The sequence below is a fragment of the Micropterus dolomieu genome, linkage group LG12 (assembly GCF_021292245.1).
Source record: "Micropterus dolomieu isolate WLL.071019.BEF.003 ecotype Adirondacks linkage group LG12, ASM2129224v1, whole genome shotgun sequence".
Lineage (NCBI taxonomy): Eukaryota > Metazoa > Chordata > Actinopteri > Centrarchiformes > Centrarchidae > Micropterus > Micropterus dolomieu.
In genome coordinates this window covers 683472-705175 of record NC_060161.1, presented here as the reverse complement: position 1 = coordinate 705175, position 21704 = coordinate 683472, and the positions used below count along the sequence as shown (strand labels likewise).

General features: G+C 40.1%; 1 protein-coding gene across 3 annotated transcripts in view; it reads right to left on the bottom strand.

The window, feature by feature from the left end:
- The window catches only part of cdh11 (cadherin 11, type 2, OB-cadherin (osteoblast)), a 92854-nt gene that overhangs the window by 19986 nt on the left and 51164 nt on the right, over nt 1–21704 (bottom strand). For all 3 annotated transcript variants that reach the window (XM_046064999.1, XM_046064998.1, XM_046065000.1), the window contains exons 3-7: nt 7536–7946; nt 6380–6519; nt 5331–5625; nt 2211–2330; nt 315–482 (exon numbers count right to left, since the gene is read on the bottom strand). In XM_046064999.1, the coding sequence (XP_045920955.1) occupies nt 315–482; nt 2211–2330; nt 5331–5625; nt 6380–6519; nt 7536–7680 (868 nt within the window). In that variant the 5' untranslated portion in view covers nt 7681–7946. The remainder of the gene's footprint in view (nt 1–314; nt 483–2210; nt 2331–5330; nt 5626–6379; nt 6520–7535; nt 7947–21704) is intronic.

The following is a 21704-nucleotide window of genomic DNA, read 5'->3' as shown; positions in this document are numbered from 1 at the left end:
CCATATTGCTAGCTGGCAACATGTTTTCTGGCTTATACGCATACACTCATGCATATAGTACACGCAGAATTATGCACACACATGGATGTGGATTGACATAATCCAAATGCACAGATGTGCAGTGCAGAAAAAAGATAAGAAGCTGTGGGATGGTTGTGCACACAGACTATAATGTGGTTGATATTAGCTATTTGGTTGAAGATCAGACACTTCTCTAAAAGAAATGTCACTCCAGAGGACTGTAACATACAGTCATATAATAGATATTACAGATGAATAGATGCAATAGATAGATGCAGAAGGTTTGTACTCACTCTGTGGGAACTTTGGAGGGTTATCGTTGACGTCTGTGAGGGTGATTTTAACCTCAGTGGTCCCCGACAGCCCACCCATGTGACCACCCATGTCTTTGGCCTGGATGACGACATCATACTCCTGGCGTGCTTCACGGTCCATGTTTGGCAAGGCCGTACGAATTATACCTGAATGGACAGATTTAACATGGAATTAAAGCTGAGATTAATTATTTTTTGCCCTGTTGCATCCTGGGTAAATATTTTTGTATCTGAAACTAAAAACTGTATCACTGGATGAAATCTTACGGATACAAGATAGTTCAAAAGGCATGCAGGTTCACTACATACCCACTGGTGTGTGTGTGTGTGTGTGTGTGTGTCTGTAGATATGTCTCTATATGTGTATATGTAGTGTATGCAAATGATATACACTATGTACCTGGGTTTTTGTGTTGTTGCTATCTAAATTGTGTAATTCCAAAATGTAATTTGTAATATAGTATTACATAGTATTTAAAAAACAGAAACGTGGTAAGCAAAAACGTAGAGCGGGTGTCATTTATTCCAAGATATTTCATTTTGCAAGAAAACACATCATCACTCATCGTTCACGTGAATAAGAACTCCAGTTAAACATGTGTGAAGTCTTATTTTTCTCCATTTCAAGCCCTAGTAATCTTTTATATCTGTTTAATTCATCACTGGCTGCTCTCTTTCCATCTCTCTTTCTGTCTCCACTAGCAGCAGTGTCTGGGAGTTGAGGCTTTCTACTGTCATATTATGCCAAGTGTGTGTGCATATATGTGTGTGTGTGACAGCATGAAAAGCTGATAATCTCCAAACCAATTAGAAATGTGAGCTATGGATTTGAGCCAGTCAAATACCCAACACTGGTTTGATTAGCCAGATTTACTCTGCCCAAATCTCTCTCCCTCTCTATGCCCTAACCACTCTCTTTACATGGACTCACTCTCTCTAAACCAATTTCTCTCTCCCTCTCTCTGCTATCCCCTCTCTTCTGTTCTTCTTCACCCTCTCTGAACCAACATAGCTTCGCGTCTGCCCTAACCTCTCTCCTAACATCCAATTTCTTCTTTTAATGCAAACCCAAATATAAGGCCTGGGTTCTGCAGAGACCCAGGCTGAATGTCCTCTGGGGACCTCTTTTTACAGCAGTGCCTTCTTTTCCTTACCAATTTCACTGGAAAGGATGTGCTGTTACATGATCCCTGCAGCAGTGAGTTCTTAGCTTTTTATATTATGAGCGGTAGACGGTAAAAATATTGCAGACGGAAAAACAGTTTCCGTTTGGTCTTAGCGACAAGCAGTCCTCGCAAATACTGATAGATAGCAGTATCTATCAAGTGTCTGACAGACTGACACATTTAGTGGTAATGGCAATAGGGTATTACTGTACTTAATATTTCTGTTCTTTACCAGGTAAGTTTGAACTGTAAAAGCTATTCATAAATGATGAATTTGTGAGTTGGGATAAAATTGCAAATATCAAGATGAGCGTATCACCTGTGATAATATTAATTGTATTGATTTTGCCCATATTGCCTGGTTCAGCTGCTAACTGAAGGTGAATCCAAAGGGACAAGTTTTACAAGCGTGAATACACACTGAGTCATTTGCAGTGAAACAAAATGAAAGTGCTTCGTTGCACCAAACAATTGAGATAAGAAGTTACAATTTGCAACTCTGATTGTGTAAGCCCTATGTAGCGTATCTGGCTAACTGAGCATATACTTACCAAAGTGTGGATGTTGAGGGGTACTTTCTGTATTCCATGTATTACACTAGTTAGCCTTAGTCTTTGTGTAATACTACATCAGGGTTGTAATCCTGCATTTGCTTGTTGTCTAGATGTTTGTAAACCCTGGGCTGCTAGGCTTCTGTTTTTAGCCTCACCTGTCTGAGGCTCCACAGAGAAATACGGTTGTCCTTGCAGTATGCTGTACACCAGCCTGGCACTGTTTCCATAGGTGGGGTCATCAGCATCTGTAGCTGTCACCTGTATCACTGACGTACCTACAGGTGAAACATGACAGACAAGTCAGCAGATGACTCTACCTCAGTGATTCGGTTCAAGAACAGTTTGACAAACAACATGTCACAGAGTGTGTGCCGATTCACCTGCCTGCACTGGCTGGATGAGGAAAGGGAATGAAAAACACTTTCAAACACTGCAGCCAAACTGCACTTGTGAGGCTGGTCTCCACTGTTATTTCTCTACATTTCATCATTGTCAGGTGGAAACATCCATTCTCCAATTTTGGTGATTTTCGTGTTTTCAGTAAAACATTATATTTCCACCATGCATTGACAGAGTTCCACAACCCCTGGATTTATGAGCCCCTTTCAAAACCCATTGGTTGTCAAGCTCAAAAACAAGGCCTTTTGAAGACATGGTGTTTCCAGTTCGACTGCAGCAATGTACTTCCAGTTAATCTTTGTTAACTGAACTTGACACAGCTAAGCTGAGCAAATAGGTCAAATAAATTAAATTTGCAGAAGTGTGAAATACATTATATTAACTTTGCATAATTGTCGAAATTTCCCTTTTCAGATCTTACTCGACTCATAAAAATAACTCACTCAAAAATTCACAACAATACTTCTCTGCTGTGTGGTTTTTGGCAGGGACGTTCCCAGACTCTTGAAACATTGGGGGCTTAGCCCAGCACAGAAATCTTTCATGTTTTAACCCACCCATTGCCGGCTACCCAAAGTACGTCTATAAAGCAACAGTAAATTTTATATATAGCCTACATTTATTATGTATTTTTTTATATTATGTACCATTTAATTTAATTAATTAATTATAGAATTCAGTTAAGAATTATTTATTGACAAAATATTCAGGGGGTTCTCCCCCAGAAGATTTTGAGCATTAAACACTTAATTTCCTGAATTTTATTTGACTACTCGATGAGACGAGCGCACTGCTCTTCATCAGAGGAAGATAACCGAAACTGAAAACACTTTTGATAAGACAGAAATATCACCACAATTCCACACTAATGTTCACTTCAGCACCTCTGATAAAGTGCAGATCACATCCGCTTTAGAGGGAATGAAGCATCCTAGAGCAGAGAGACAGTCAAACAGAGCGACAGGTGTAAGTGTCACGGTCAGGTGTGTCATGATATTCTCTCCCTACTTTGCGGTGACTGTTAACCGTTTGTGTAGCTATACACTGACTAGACACTGACTGACAACATTTATATTTAAATGTATTGATTACAGTTTTGCTAGGGACAATTCAGAAGTCGCGGATAAGCCCTGAAGCTGTGAGCAATGCGGTCTCTCTGTCTCTCTCTCTTCTCTCGTGCTCATTCTAAACGCAGGCGGGCTGAGATACGGTAAACAAAATGCAGCTATATTATTGCGAGTAGCCTCCGCTCTTTGAAGACCTGCTGCATCATGAAGATTATTGCATGTCATGGAAAATATTTTCGTTGCTGTTGTTGAGTTACATTCGGGGCTACAGTCAAAACATCCGGGCTAAAGCCCTGGAAATATGACCAGGCAACTGGACGATAATGGCTGGGCCACAATGTGTTTTTGCAGCTCAACTACTTCCCAATCTTATTTTCAGATCCATGGTGTTTGGATCTTTCAGTTTCCAGTTGAGGCTACACACACCACTATCCTACTCCATACAAAATCCATTGGGTACATAACTGTAATCAAATTTCATTCAACCTTTGTCTCAGTGTGGCAGCTACCTTAAGTGTACAGGGTAAATTACCAAGAATGTTAATTTGAAAGACACTGCCTTCTCTTTCTGTTCTAATTCTGACATCCACGAGGGAACATGGACCTAGTTAGTCAAATTGCAGCTTTTCGGTCTGTTCCACTTCGGTGTTTGAGGATGATGGCAGCCCCTCCCTGTCCGACTTCTGTATTCAGGTTTCAGCTTAAGAAGCGGATGGGTGAAAAAAGCCTTAACAGAACTCATTCAGAAGACCTTTCAAAAGTTCTTTATTTGAAAGTCCAGTCCATTCAGAGTAGGGATTTCTCTGGCTCTCAGAGTATCACGCAGCACGACTGCCAGTGTGGTTTATTTCAGGTCAGCCTCGAGGGGTTGAAGACTCTCCAAGACCACATAATATTAGGAAAGAAAATCTATCAAGATCAGAAGCTCTAGCTCTCTAAGTAGTGACACTCTTAGGAGATGTTAGAAGCTCCTGCCCATGCCAGCCTAGTGCTAAATATTTCCTTGCTTCTGTTTCTGGTTGAGCCCAAAAAATTTTTTTTATACTTTTAGGCACATGTATGAAAAGAAAGAAAAGAAAGGGGCTTTTTAGGAGCTGAATTTGTGAGCTAATGCTACGGTCTGTTTTCCACTTCTCAGTCACACTTCCTTTGGTCAGATATCAGTGATAATGAATAATGTATGAAAAAGGCTGTTTAGCAGACAAACAACACTGACGGTGAACTCCATCAGTGACTTCATTAACAAACATCACTCAAAATGCAATGGAGAGCTTTTGTGTACTAAAAAGATTGAATTTGATTATCTCTTCTGAATCACTGTTGTTATATTATATTTGATACTTGGAAAGAAAACAAATCTGCTGGCCAGTTAAACCGATAACTCTACTTAAGACAGGGGTAGGTTTAGTTACAACAAGCTAAACTATTTATTTTATTGTTACAACCACAGAATCATCTGTCCTTAGCCAAACTGTGAATATTTTTGAATATCATTTTATATATCAATCAGTGGACTTGTTCTGGTTGTGATTGAGGGTGAGAGGCTGTTCTCAAATAGTATCCCAGACAATGTGCCATCAGTTGTCATCACAAACATAACCACTAACTACAGGGAGTCCATTGGTCTTGTCGAGCGGCTGAGCAGTTGATTGTCCTAGGTTGTAGTATCTTTTTTTTTGTTTTTTATGTCAACGCTATATTTTTGGTTTAGCCAGCTGTTTATCCTTGCCTCTCACTGCAAAAATCACACTCTATCTGATCGCTACTTTAGCTTCCCCTCCTGTCCCCTTACCCTTTCTTTTTACTCACCAACGTTGGACATCTCAGGCACCCTGGCATAGTACGGCCCATGCAGAAACTCAGGAGGATTATCGTTGATGTCTTGAACTTTCACTATGAACTCCGATGGAGGCTCCAGAGGCTTATTAGTGCCTCTGTCCACGGCCTGGGCTGTTAAAGTGTACTGGGCCTGCTCCTCACGGTCCAGAGTTTTTGTAGCATGGATGTTGCCTGTCTTGTCATCAATAACAAAGATCGTTCCCGCACCTTCGCCGGACAGGATATACTTGATGTTGCCAATGCCTGAGTCTACGTCTGAGTGGAGCTGAATTAAGACGGGGGGATGAGGGCGAGAGACAATAAGAGAGTGAGACAAACAGGAAGGAAAACTTAGACAAAGACATAATTGCAAAGGCAGGACTTGACGGGGGCTGACAACATCTGGATTTCAGATGTCTGTTCATCTGACAGAACTGGAAAACATACTTTTTGGCTGCTTGGCAGATGTGATGTGAGGCTTCATTTTTCTCAAGGCTACAAATTAAAGAAGGTGAAAGGCTGAGATTGACAAGGTAGTAGATGTGCCGTGTGAGACAGGCAAACACTAACAAGTAAAAGATTTAAACCATTGTCATCAAAAAAAAAAGTGAAGAATGTTCAACATTCAATTAAATGCTTGTTCTTCCTTTACAACCCCTAGACTATGAAATATGACGCATTGTAAACATCATTTGTTGTTTGTTATGAAAGCCGCTGCTCGGTTTGAGTGATGTTGTTGTTGTGGAGGAGTATCACCAATCATCTTCACCCTTGAATGTGAACATGACCCCTCTCTCTCTCTCTCTCTCTTTCTTCCTTTCTATCTCTCTCTCCCTCCTTGATAAATGTAAAAAAAGGGTTTTTAAATCCAATTGGAGTGAATCACCCCGCATGCCCCTGCCATGACTGTCAGTGGAGGGCGGTTTGGCTATGAATGAAACCGTCAAATTTTAAATAGTTATTTACGTACTAATTCGTTTTGACTCAGGAGAAAGGTTTATGTAAGGACACTTTATTAACTCACGCTTGATTATACTCACCCTGCCCACCAGCACTGGGTCAGGTCCCGTGTACTCTTCAATGACGAAGAACTGATTCCAGACCCATCCTCGTTTGGACCTGTGGAGTACCTGCCCTTCCTTTCCTCCCCTCTGTCTGTGTTTATGCAGCGAAATGTGACCTACAATCACAAAAACAAACATTCAGATACTAAATTTTTCTGTTAACCACTTATAAAACACATGTATTGTGGGCTTTCATTCAAATTATTAAATGGTTAGAAGCAAAATTTGAAAAAAAAAGCTCATTTAGGTCACTATGTTGAATTAATTAATTATCACCACCACTGCAGTTTTTTTTCTGAGAAAATTTTCAATAGACTGAATCCAAAAGTGGGTGGGAAGCAGTAACCTCGTGAACAGAGAGGTCCACTTTTGAATTATGGGTCAGTTCAAATCCCAGCTGAGAAAATGTGGGTGGCTGGTGTGAACGACACATGTTTCAACAAGCAGTTTTTTTAGGTGGCTCTTAGAAAGGCACTTAACCTCTGTTTGTTGTAGTGCTGCTTCTGAGTTATTGAAATGAGCAGGCTGTGGTTGTACTGAGGAGCTGCCATGTGTGAGCATCTCTAAAGGAAGGGTGTATAGATGGAAAGGAAGGTAAATATTGTCTATGTGAGTAAAGGTAAAACAAAAAAAGGTAATTGGATAGAAAACAAATGCATAAAATCTGGAAATCCCAAAAAAATACACTATAGAGTCATTGAAGACCTGTTTATCCAAACCACCTTGGGAGATTTTTAGAGTAAGAGATCCCATTGTGGACAAGAACCTGTGAATGTAGTGATTTTCCACTTCAGAAATGTGAAAGGAAAGGGACCTTCGCTCAGGTTAACATTTGTTTCACAGCTTAAATCTGCTTGGATCTGTGTACAGCAGTTGTCAAAAATGACTGTCTGGACTCTGAAGTACACGCCAACTCATGGTCACAAAGGCTAAAAATTGAGAGAAGGTCTGTTTTAAAAATGCACAAATATCACAAAAAGGAACTGGCGTGCATGACCGTCTGTGTGTGTTGTATTTCAGAATGCATCACAGTTACTGTTTGAGTATGATTCAGTGAGACGTAGAAAAAAATCCTAGTACATGACAGGTGTTAAAGCCAAATGACAAGGAAACTGTGTTGCTTTTGTCATACCTGGATGTCTGTGTTTGTGGGCCCTCTGATCCAAAGAAGCATTTCCTTTTCGGGTTCCTAATGCAACGCTACAGAGTGCAGAAACTCCCACCAACACCAGGAAGGCCCTCAGTGGCCCAAGGCCCTGTCGCTTCTGCATTGCCATCTTGCCCAACCTGAGCAGCCGTGCACTTCACTCCACCCCTTACTTTCTGGTTCCTCTCAGCGGAGCTCCGCTCCCACTGAGGTGATATCCTGTTTTTGCTAATGAAATGTTGTTGATGAACTTCCTAGTTCCTTAGCTGATATGGGGCCTGTTGGTACGGATATTCATCACCGTCTTTCACGTCACTGCCTTTCTTCTCCTCCTTCTTCTTCTTCTTCTTCTTCTCTCTCACAGGTCGTTCACGCTCTCTCCTCTAATCACAAAGCCTAAAAGAGAGTAGAGGAGAAAGCCGCTTGGTCCATGACAGTCATAATAGTGAAAATACATCATAAGAATATATGCAATTTAACTAATTTACATTCAGTTTAATAAAACATCTGCCTTACAAGCAGATTAATCTATATAAAATCTATCATTCATCCCTGTCTGTTATAGAGGGTAATGTTAATTGACTGCAGTTGGAGATCTTAATAGTTGTTGTGTTGATTAGGACATTGTACTAATTACTGCTGTCTGTAAACTCATTAGCTTTAATTCAATTAGACAGACTGATTCTTTGTGGGAGGTACAGCTCATGTACAACACCGGGTTGCTGTATTGCTCAATTTACAGCTCTTTCAAATACAATCAAAGTAAGGTAAAGCAAACATATGTCATTAAAGACATACATTGTACCGTGACTCTCCCTCAAACCCCTTTACAGTTTGATTAAGGCATCTCTGCCTCTGCAGCGAATGAATCATCAGAACTAACACAAAATTTGATCCTTACAAAATTCAGTGTGTCTGTCAATAGACCTGACCTAAGAAACTGCTTGCCATTTTAATGAAAATGTCTTGGCATATGCACTTGTTGTAAAATAAATTTGATGGGAGCCATGAGGGAATGAATCAAATAATAGCTATTACTACCAACAACTCCCAGGTTTTTTGTCTCTTTCAAACAACCCCTAATGATTTTTTCCATGTCTGACACCCTCATGGTTTTGAAATATTTAAGGTCAGATGATTAGATCACTAACAGAACTTGGTTAATATGTGTTTAAGCTACATACACTTTCTATGTCCAACCATCAAACCACAACTTTCTCCCTAAAACTTTACTCTAAGTGGTTTAACAATGTCACATTACTTCTATTGATGCTACTGTGCAATAAACGACAAATGCTGCTGCTTTTCTTTTTAAGTGTCTGATTACACTTCCCTTAATGTATATGTCAGATATCTCTTTTCACAGCCCAGTGGTTATGGTATATTGATACACAACTGCATCGCCAATGAACCTCTTTAATGGCACCTGACATGGCTGACAGGAGATTTAGGACATAAATGCAGATCCCCCATGTTATCTTCCACATCACTGAAGAGCCAGGCATCCAAACAATCTAATAAACCAATGAATGCCAATACAGCCAAATTAGACTTCAAAATAAAGCCGTTCGTATTCCTAAATCACTCAATACGTGCAAGAAGCAAACACACAGAGTAACCGATTGTGTGCACAAATCCCTTTACAACAGCAACAGATTAATTTTTCCGGCTGTTGCTGTTTAGACAATCTCTCATGGTGTGACTGTCGGGGACGTTTCCTTTTCTTTTCCTTTCTGTATCTCATTGTTCTGATTTTATTTTGTCTTCTGTTTGTTCTTCCTCTGCTTGGGACATACGAATAATGATGGTGTATGCAAATGTGTGTGTGTGTGTGTGTTTAATATTCAATAGCTCACTAGATGAGAAAATTCCTTCAGGGCTCATTGGTTCCTGCTGACCACATGACCAGCCAACCAGTAAGTGTTGACAGTTAATCCCATACCGGCTCATCATCTGGCTAATTATCCTTGAGTCTTCTGAGTGATGTGTATATCTGTTTGTATTTCTATCATTTATCCGTATAAGCCTCAAAGCCGTTTAGTCTTTGCCACTACTACAGCAAGGTGGCTGATTGACGCGGCATATCTGGGACTAAACTGAAATTACTTTCAGTAAAATTTTGAAGCCAAATCAGTGACAAATTGGAACAGTGAAGAGAGGAAAGAGGACACGACTTGAAGAAGATGATAATTTGCTTAACTTGTAAAGAGCTGATATTATCCAGGTTTTTTCAGTGCCCAATTTGAGTTGAGAATTGGCTAAGAAAACGAAAGCAAAAAATCAGGAATATCTTGGAAGTTGTCACTTTGAACAGAGAATGAGCCTAAACTTCATAAGAAGTGATAAAAAACACCACCACCAAAACATTTAGAAACCCTGGTGTGCACTTGTTGTGCAAAGAGCTGACACCTGCTATGCTGAATCTATTAACAGCCTCTCAAACTGTCATTTATGTGTCAAAAAAAAAGCAAGTCCAAAATAAATTGCTTTCACCAATATCCTGATACGCTGCAACTGGTCATCTGTTATTTGTCTCAAAAGCTGTCAAGTCAAACACATAAAAAACATTAATAATACAATAAATTGATAGCAGCGTACAGACTGACAGCTCAGAAATACTCAGTGTGACTGTGAATATGATAATGCGTGACTTGCTTGATGACAATTAAATGAACCCCGCTGTCAAATTCAAATGAAGCAATTGCTAGAAAACATATTTCCTCTCGGCTTAGTAACAGCAAAACCTGCCTGTTTATTCTTATATACTGAAAGCAGGTAGATTTGGTAAGTATTGATGTGTTAGTTAAAAGCATCATCAGCATTTATGGATTGGGAGTCCTGCATACTCCTGCACATAGTTTCTATGTTTTTTATGCTTCTGTTGTTTTCTTTTCTTCCATCCCTAATGGCAGAGAGAGAGAGAGAGAGAGAGAGAGAGAGTGTACGGGACAGAGAGAGAGAGAGAGAGAGAGAGAGAGAGAGAGAGAGAGAGAGAGAGAGAGAGAGACGGGGCACAGAGGGAGGGAGAGAGAGAGAGAGAGAGAGAGAGTACGGGGCACAGAGGGAGGGAGAGAGAGAGACAGACAGAAAATACAACACAGAAACAGACAGTGATAATGACTCCCCAGGGCGAGCATGCCTTTTGGCCAGACCACTTCCTCTGTCTGAATACACGACTCAAGAGTCACATTAGAATAGGGAACAGCATACGTGTGTGTATGTTTGTGTGTGTACTATTCCCTTGGGCTCGGAGCGATTGTGAATCTATGAGTCAAGTGTTGGAAGTGACTAGTGTGATTCATTGCCTAACATTAGAGGGTAACTTGACCCATACTGTGTGTGTGTGTGTGTGTGTGTGTGTCACAGAGGTCAGCTCAGTAGGGTCTAAAAAACAAAAAATGCAGCACGACATGCCCCTGCAGGCTTACATATTCTCACTAACAGACCACGTGTGTGTATATGAATAACTATGACTGTCCATTTGAGTTTGTCTGAATGTGTCTTTAAATGTGTGTATACTTGTGATGGTTTGCATGTGACTGTGAGCGTGCATCTGTGCGCCTGAGATTACTTAGGTTTTTAAGTGGGGTGTTACTATACTGAAACACAGATTTGAATTTCCTGCTTCTTCTCTTCCTGTATTGAGTAAAGTGACAAGTAGGAGAAACCTCAAGTAGTGAGTTGAGATTTTATTTTGTATGATTGGGTCATTTTCTGATATTGACTTATAGTTTCAATTTTGAATGCATCCTGTAATCTCCTTCATCCTTCTTGCATTCCTTTAGTTTGCACCAAAGCCCATTAGGATATAGAACATAATGATTAGCAGTCATCCTAATCATGTTAAACAGAGAATCTGGGACTGCAGTGAAAGATTGAGAAGGTAAATGCGTGTCTTTTGTTTTTTTGGGTCATGCTCTCTTTCTTCCTCTCTCTGATTGTTTGTCATGCTGTGCCTCTTTAGTCAGAGTAGCTGTAATAGCTACCCAGCTGCAATCGCAACGATTAACTCCAGAACCGAAACACACATAAAAAGCAGAATTTCTCAAACTTCTGTAGTTTTCCTTCATCATATAATTATGTATATTTTATCTTATACCATACTACTTCTTCAGTTCTCTCTGAGATGTGCTTGGTCAAAGGTTGTGGTTTTCCTTTCCGCACTTAAAGCTGAAATCAGATACTTTCCACACATTATCTTCTGTAACGAATAGTGTACAGATGTTGCTTGCTGCGTAATTGAACTGGGCCCTGCAAAAGTGAAAATATCTTGACTCACAAGTTGTGAAACTAATAAAGCAGCTGATGTTGGACTTTGATGACATGATGTTAGATGCTTTGAAACTTTACTGGTACTGTCAACCAGAAAGTGTGGCCTGGTAACCCAGTAAACATGGTATAAACAATGGTGTGGTCGCCAACCATGGTAAATGTACAGGTTTTTATAGTTTACAGTCAGTTCTCCACCCTACAGATTGATGTTTAGTGTTGACAGATGTGGCTCTGATGCTTTTGAACTGCATTTCTGCTGCAAAACTTAAAACCTGGAGTTCAATAAACATGATTCAACAGTGTTATCCATCCATCCGTCCATCGTCAACCGCTTATCCTGTGTACAGGGTCGCGGGGGGGCAGGTGCCAATCCCAGCAGACATGGTCGAAAGGTGGGGTTACACCCTGGACAGGTTGTTAATCCATCGCTGGGCCTCAACAGTGTTATCCCAAAACAATTTGGATTATCATTTCAACTACTGTGATTCTTTTTACTCATTCACATGTCTCTTAGACATGTTGGAGACGTGTTGTCTCTAAGATTCAACCATTAATCAACAATAAGGTTTTGCTCTCCCTTTTTATCCCTCCATCTTTCTATCTTTTAGAACTCCTTGTGTCGGTGTCTCTGTCTGGGCTGTGCTTTCATTTCTCTTGCCCACCTCGAGCCAAACCTCCAGCAGCAGCATTAAAATAACATTGGAAAATGCCTGGATACTATACCGAGGGAAAAAAACAGACCTCTGCTCCAACTCTGTCTCTCGGGGTCAGTTGTAATAAAGGTGATTCATTCATGTACAAATGTGATATATATCCCCGTCTGTCTTGGCACACACGTGTGATTGTGTATGTAGCTGACTGTATGTGTCTTTTCAGACTTTTTCCCCTTGTCTCCACATATTGCCTGTCTCAGGGATGTGTAGGAAAACAATGATATCACCTTGTCTACACCGTTTGTACAACATGTGAGAATTAAAGGAGAACGGTGGAGAGTATTTTTGTTGCGCGGCCTCTTTCCTTTTCACTTTGGACAAGGGTGATCATGTGATCTTAAAAATCAAAAAGAGAGATGATCCCAAATCACTGTCCAAATTCATCCAAAGAGACCCGGAGATTTTTATCCATAGCTGAAAGGCTAATTTGTGTTAAGATAATGGATGTTGACTGTTGTAAACACTGGGAAAGTGGCTTTTTGACAGTGATAATATATGATCAGTTTTAATACATCATAGCTGACATGACTTTACACAATTAAAATGCTGACTCACATTTGGGAAGTTGCTGTTTCTGTTCTGAATCGACCAACAGTGAACATCAACTGTCCCTAAGCCAGGAAACTAAAGGATTATGTCTGAATTAGCTAAGCGGATGACATGAACACAAAATGGATGTAGAAAGTGTTGTTTATTCCCACGGCGCAGCCTGGAGGCAACACTTGTCCCTTCTGTGTTCTCGCATCCACTGTATCATCGTTTGTTCCTGCCACATTGGTATCATTTGCCATGGTGGTGAGTCTGCTCTGACATTAACCAAGATGGCATTGCGGCAGAGAATCATGGGTCGCTGCTTCGTTCAACTTTAATTAATTTGAGGCTTTTGAAATAAAAAAGCTGCCACAGAAACAAAGCTGTATGTATTAAAACCATAGCAATTGGAATAAACTCTTTAACTAATTTTTTAGGTATTTTGTATGATAGTTATGACAAACACTGTTACATTACCCTGCTTTGCCATCGTTGCATCAATATGTTAAAAGGCCATTTCTGTTCTGATCTAAAAGAGAGCTATTTACAGTAAACTGACCAGTATGGGTCTTGCCTGAGGAGATGAACTCAAGGACACCACATAAATGATGGGCTATTGCCAGGACAAAACCTGTAATCATTCACTCACACGAGCTCCTCCAGCCACTGGACCCCTCTAGAACCCTAAACACTATTTGAACCAGATGTGATGTTTTATTTTTCCATGTTTATGCTGGGATGAGAAAGGGGGTCATGTGAGGTTTAAAATGAGATTTTCTGTTACTGTAAAAACCCCCTCCTACTCTCTGGAACAAATCCCAGTGCTACTCTGCTGTAGATGCAAAGCTGTGGGCTGCAAGTCCCCCCCCTTTCTTTTAAAAAAGAAAAAAAAAAATAGATAAGTCTGGTTCCTTCAAGCGACATGTTCTGCAAAGGCAGCTTTAGAAAGATGAGGGATGGATGAAATGAACCAACCACAAGAGGAAGGAGGGAGAACCAACAGGCAACTGACAGGAATAAACACAAAGAGTGGTCAAGTTTCTGTCCAACGAGTGAATTTTACACAAACTTCTGAGATGTTGCAAAGATGTAACCATAAATTGTCATTATTTCTATCTGCTTTGTTGAAGCAAATGCATTAGATTCTAGAAAATTACGAAACAAAACCCGGAGAATAGAGGCTTGTAGCTATGTTCATCATTAGGTTAGTTATCATTATTGTTTTAGGAGGAATTATTATATAAAAATCAATGACTACAGAGTGAGAGAATGAGAAGACAGGGAGGGGTATGCAGAAAACTCAAAGACGCAAAGACAGACAGAAATTCGGTGTATTAAAGTTCACTTTGGGTGTCTCGTTTCGGTGGCCGGCTTTTTGCGGTCTGTTAAAAGCTTAAAAACAGAGCGGTGCTGAAAACAGACACCCAACGTTTAGCTCACACCATGAAACCTGAGGCTTAATTGCCTTTCAATTAGAGGAACTAATAGGCCTGTGTGTGTGTGTGTGTGTGTGTGTGTGTGTGTATGTGTGTGTGGGGTGTATGTGTGTGTGGGGTGGGTGGGGTGGGGGGTGGGTGGTGAAGCGATTACAAAGAAAGAGCTGCAAAGCTTTCTCAGCATTCGCGAAAATAGGTATTAATGAGAGGCTAGCAACTCTGACACACAAACACAGACCCACAGTTACTGCAAAGTTAGCCTTCATTTTGTGTGTGTGTGTGTGTGTGTTTGTGAAAACAGCAGACGTGGGGTCTTGTGGGTGGTAATTAGCACATGAATTTCACTAATGGCTTAACAGGATTCAACAACCTCCACACACACACACACACACACACACACACACACATATTCTTCATGTATTATCATTATCTCATTAGTATCTTTTTACATAAAGGAAATTAATTACTGAACGTTGTAGTGATGGTTAATGTCCAGAACATGGAAATCTAAATAATAAATTAGGACATTTAATTATTATGCAATCTAATCATAGTGCAGTTTATGATTATGCCATTTATTATGCTTTATTAGCATTCCTACTTGATCCTGCGCACCTTTTCCCCTGAATCAGGCACACAGTACAAAGCCCAGTCAGAGACCCATAGCGTGACTGTGGTCAGAGGTGCATGGTACAGTGAAAAATGTGGTGATGGTAGGCATACACACCCAGTACATGTGTTGGGGACCAGCATTAGTCACCACCTGTTATCCATCTCTCTAAAGGTAATGCACTTTGTGTCATGTGGCCTTGATAGATTTTTGATGGGGAGAAAAGCCTGAAGAGGATCAGTTTCCTCAGTGAAGATGATCTACTTCCTCTTGGGAGACACAAAAGTATCAACCGATGCCCTTGTGTGGAAGAAGCAGAATCATCGTAAGTGAATGTGGACTCTCATAGCTTGAAAGCAGCAGTAAACCTAGTTAGTAAACAGAATTGTGGGCCTTGGAGAACGGTTAGGAAACAAGTCAGTGATTTCAGCGAAAGAGCAGAAAACAAGCTGCACACAGGAACAGTTCCGCTACAGAGAGAGATAATCCTGGAGCCAGTCTCTGTCTTCTCTAGAAGATGGGGCACAGGAAGTTTTCACCTCTTGCTTCATGCCTCTCAGTAACAGTTATGCAGCATGTGTATTAAAGTACAGTTTTATGATAGCTTTGTTGGATACAGTTTTTAAGGAAAATGTTTTCTGCAGTGTTGCAGTGGAGGCAGTTTCATCATCAGTTGTTTCATCTTTGATGTGCGTGTTGGTTCTGCTTTGTTCTGCGGACAGCCAGTAAAATAGACAAATGTCCCTCTACGTATTTTGTAATAAGCTACATCCTTTTATTTATTTTTATTATTTTTTTTACATCATCAGGTTTTCACTGTCCATCATTGTACTTTTTTATTTTGATACAGATCCATGTGTGAAATTCAAAAGTTATTTGTAGCACAGTTACATTTATCAGAGTAATGATTACAGAAATGTCATTACTACAGTTTATAGAAATTAACTGGTAACTTTTTTCCAACTTTATTGGCATAATAAAAAACAACTTGTGTAATGTGTTATTAAGTTGAAGAATGCTAAATAAACAAAGCTGGTAATGAAGAAGACAAACAATGTGCTGACACCACACACAGACTTCATTTGTTGTATTCAGCTAACTAGCATCTAATTAACTGTGCCATGGTTGTGTTTGGGAAGTCTAATTCACCCTCAGCTAAATTATTCAGTTTAAAGTACCTTATTTCATAAAAATAAACTCAGTTTACGCGTGTATTTTTGTTTTGCTCATTTTGATTAGCATCCTCAATTACTGAGAATCACACTAATTTGTATAGAAACAATTTGTGCAATTTGTGGTAAATTATGTGTAATCAGAACAATTTTTTCTGCTAATGAGACAGACATGGCTTTTTAAAATCATTTGGCAAACATGTTTTGTGCTTTTTAATAGATTTTTAGGACCATTGTTCTTTCCTGTTTTATATCACTGTGACCATGGTTCACCTCTATAAAGACAGCTGCCTCATAATTTCATATCATATTTAATCAAAGGACGGCTTGGTTGCAACACAACACCAGTATTTTCCACATGAGAGAGTGTTCTTTGCATTGTTAAACTATTTCAAACTTAAGTATAGGGTTGGGCGATCGTCTCTATTTTCATATCGTCTAATCATGGCTACTTGAGATCAAAGATTGGCAATCTGATCTCCAGGTTAGTTGCAGCAAGTCAGTGAAATGCCAGCATGGAAGAAACGAGCTTATTAGCTTTAAGAGAAACCACCAGAAACATCTGTAAATGCACACACAAGAGTTTCCCACATAATTACCGTGTAACTGTGGCGCCGCGCACACGCAGCAGGGAGCACGAGGGGGCACTCAATAGCAGCTATGTGCAGCGTGTCAACCTTGACAACCCAGCTGTATTCTAGTGTTAACATATCCATCTCTGACATTGACAGTGTTGTGTTAAGAAAATATAGACCAACTTCTCACAGTTAACTTCAATGCATTAGTTTTTCTATAAACACACGGCTCTGTTTAAATGTGTTTGTGTGCCAGAGAGAGAGAGGGAGCGAGCGAGCGAGCAAGCGGAGGTGCTCAGTGAATCTATGCGCCGCGTGTTGCTCCACAATGAATTATTTTACTCATAATAAATTGTATGTGGCAGTCAGCGTTGATATTGTGTCGTGTTGTGTCGCCACAAATAAATCAATGAATGGAAAACACTGCAGTGTGGTGCAGATTCTATAGACTGTTTTTATGTCATCTTAGTTCTGATAGTGAGTAAGTTAAAATCGCCTTAATATCAGCGCATGGAAAACCAATCGCTGATCATCCCTTCAGTTGTCGATAAGCGATCCAATCGCCAGTCGTAACAACCCTACTTAAGTACCATTCAAGTTGTCCAGTCAAGCACACTTTCACAGAACTTAATATTGAAATGATCATTTTGGCATCTTTACTGTAACAGAAAGTAAAGGCCTCATCCACTGTGTAGACTGTTGCTAACATCCTCCTCGTATAAAAAGCACAGACTATGAATTTGGGGAAGAAAAATATGTTTTCAGTGCAGTGAAACATAATGACAATGCCAGTAAGGGGGGGGAAATGTTTCAGCACAGTGTTTTCCTGATTTGGACTTTGGATTCTTAAGGAAATCCTCTGGGCTGAAAACAAGTTGATGACCGAACCAATAAGCTCTCTGTGTGCTTTCAAATGAGCAGCCGGAATAGACAGTAAAACAACAGGCGAGCTGATGAGATACAGTTAAGCTTGAGGCAAAACAATGTAGCCCCAATTAGCCTGCTGACCGCTGTTTATTGGCTTGCATGGGAATGCCCTGTTCATTAGCATTAACTTTGTGACTATTAGGCTGTTCACTCCTGACAATCGGAACGACAAACTCCACATAAGAGATGTTCGCAGTTAATTATGACGAGCAATCTCCAAAATGCCAAACGCTAGAATTAGTGTGGAAGTGTGGAAAATTAAAAAAAAAAAAATAGTCAAAGTTGTGTTAAGACTCTGAATGTGGTGTTGGAGGGCGTCCTTAATTAACAAGCCTTTAATTATCCCTCCCTATCTTGCTCTGTCCTTCCCTTTCTGTTGTTTATATTGTCTGTTTCCTTTCTCCTGCTTTATGTCTTTTTCCTCCTCCCTAGATATTGCTCATCCTTTTTTTTTCTCTTTTTCCTGCCACAGTCCAGTAGGATGCATTGAAGCAATTATAGCTTTGCATTACAGTGTTAGAATGACGCTGTAATTACTGCGGAGGAGTTTTAGAATATACTTAGGAATGGAAAATGAATATGGATGGTCACACTGTGCTGCAGAACATCACAGGTTTTTTTTATTTGTGTGTATCCCATGTGACTTTTTATCTCTCTTGTTGAAAAAAATGGCTCATGGCCTTCAGACACAGCCAGAAAGTTTCTTGCACAGCTTTCAAAAATGTCCAAAAGCAATCATCCAGTCTTTTTCATATTTGCACACATCCACACATGTTTAAAGAATGAAGTGTTTCAAAAACAACTCATTACAGTACATCTGCTGAGGTTCAGAGGTCACGGTCACATACACACTCTCCATAACAATAGATTGATGACACTGTCACTACACATTTTAATCGGCGGGGATAAAAAGACAGATTAGTACAAAAGGAGGCATGCCAAGATAAACACAGAGAGAAAAGGGGAACATTCATTGGGAAAAGATGCTGCTCTATCACAAGACGCACACAATTTGTGGAATAGAAATAGAGGAGGGAGAAAAGTTTGAGGAATTTATGCTATGGAAAAGCAAGCGACACCTGAGACTCTCTATGCCCCCTTGCTCACTCTGTCTTCTCACTCCAGTCCTGTGTGTGTGTGTGGTTTAGGTCTATAGCCCCTAAGGGAGGGACATAAGGAGAAGAGGAGGTGGGGGTGGAGGGTCGGAAGGGGGGTGTGGGGGCAGGAAACGGTGGCGTCTGGAATTGATTTGAGGCTAAAGGAAAAATAAAATGCTTCAGATTCTTAAAGTCTCAGAGAGCGGGGACAGACGACCACAAAGAAATGAAGAAAGGTAGGAGAGGAAGAGAGAGGCCACACAACCACAAGAGAGGAAAATAGGGGGGGTATAAAGCTAACCTAAAGGACAATTTTACTTCTGCAAAGTCTATGAGGTCGCCATAAGTACACTGTTGCTGAATCATATGTGTACCTCTTCAGAAATGAACAAAGGGTTATACAGGCTATGTGGACGAGGACGGTGATTCTTCAGCTTGGGCCAATTTTGATGTCTTTGTGTCTGGTACTGGTATAGATTGTTGACAGAGAAAACAGCATTTGAAGACAGATTTTAAGGACTGCCAGATGACTTTATATTCAAAGCGTGAGAGAAATATCAGCTCTGGCACACCAACTTTGCAGCAGTGCAAGTCAATGAAGCCACACGCAGCAATATGAATGAGTCACTTTGTCGAAGTTACCTGCAGAGTAGCTACAGCAAAATCACAATGCAGAAGTATAATTCAGGTTTAGTGTAGGAAAAGAATGACCACAGAATCAAATGGGAGATTGAGAAAATAGATGGAAAGAAGAGAAGAGGTGAAATAGGAAAGAATAGCAACTACCATGAAGCAGTGACAGACCTATATCTGGCATTTTAGGATAATCAGCATCTCACAAGGCTGACGAACAATAAATGTCTGTGGACACATGTACAGGCAGCCTTATCAGTGTGGCTGCTGTGTTTGTTTTGGCACTCCCCCTTGTGAGTTTGGGGAAGGTGGTGGAAAAAGTTAATTCGGAGCCCTAAATTTCCTCTGTCACAATTGTCTTTTCTAAATTTTTCTCCTATCCTAAATGACAGCAGTCTCGTTCTGAAATCTACAGCATAAGCCAGTGTACTTTTTTTATTTCATTAATTATTAAAAAGTCCATCTAAAACAACATGTCACTGGCTCAGCCACACATGTCTTTTAGATTGAACTCTGCATGGAATAATGGAATCATGCATGGCTTTTCTTTGCTTTGACATCTGCATTATACAGCGAGGAAAATAAGTATTTGAACACCCTGCTATTTTGCAAGTTCTCCCACTCAGAATTCATGGAGGGGTCTGAAATTGTCATCGTAGGTGCATGTCCACTGTGAGAGACATAATCTAAAAAAAAAATAATCCAGAAATCACAATGTATGATTTTTTTAACTATTTATTTGTATGATACAAACTTGCAAAATAGCAGGGTGTTCAAATACTTATTTTCCTCACTGTATATAAGCCCCAGCCGCCCTGTTCTGTAAGTGTCGGAATCGGCCATTGAAAAAAAAAATCATATCGGTCGACCACTGCTATGGATAACTGGAGTGAAGGGAAGATGAGGAAAAGACAGCGTAGAGGGGTGAGTAGCAGTAGGGAAGGAGAGTAACTTGAGAAGCTGCTGCAGTGTCTTGATATTCACTTTAAAACCTGTTTCACACTACAGCTGTGAAACTGTTTATTTTCTATCCCATTTCAACAGCACTGTGTAAGCACTGTGATCCCCACACATGTAGGAACGTTTCTTGACAAGGTCATTCAGACAGAGCTGAACCACTAACACTGCAAAAAGGTTTAAAAAAAAAAAAAAAAAAAACTAATCTAAGATATATATTATTGATATATCATCATTCTGAAACTGAAGATTTGCTTTAAGAATTGTGAGGACGCTAAACTTAAACGTCTTTATTAAAAGCTGAAGTGGGAAGAGAAAAGATGAAAGAGAACTCTCTCCTGTCCTTTCTGTGAGACAAATCAATCATTACTTTCACTATTTGAACTTAAAACGTGAACTGTATAGCACGTTTCTAAACAAAGTGATCGGGAAAAAAAACACACATAATACAAAGAACACTAGATAAGACCCCCGACACTATTCTGTAACAGTGCAAAGAGGAATCAAGTGAATCATGTTTAGCCATAACTGTAACAGATTAGTGTTTGCATATTGTAGTCTTTGAAGTTTTCTGAACTGACAGCTTCAAAGTGAGCAGTAAAAGGTCATAGGTGGAGGAAAGAATCCAAAGAAATGTGTGCACGGGGACGTTCTAATGGAAAAAATTTTATAATCTGTTGTTCTGACTTCTGCTGAGAAATTCTGGTAGACATTTTAAATAACCTTGCATTAAAAATAAAATCAACCCATCAGATCAGGGTTTTTCATGTGGAAACTGTGAATCACTACGCTGCGGAGGACCAGTGAATGTGCCATTAACTGATCAGCAGGAAGCTTGTTCATCTTATTAGCAAAGCTCATTAAACGGACCGCAATAATGATGAGCGCTGTTGTGTGTTATTGGCCCCGTGCAACTGTTACACAGCTGCCAAGCCGCTGCAGATGGAGAAGAAAGAGGCAGGTAAAAAGAATTAATGCTGCCTTCAAGTCCATGGTAAACATGTGAAATTATGAGGAAACAAATAATGAGTGATGTTGACAGAGAAATAAAGAGATCAACTGAGATTGCGAAGCAGTAGGGGAGAGAGAGGACGAAAGAGAGCAACAGAGAGGGATTTGTGTCCAGCTAGGTTAGCCATGTGTGTTCATGTCTTAGCAAGCTCAGCGAGTCTGTTCCAACACAATGAATTGAGACTAAAGATATTAGAATATGAGACACAGAGAGAGAGAG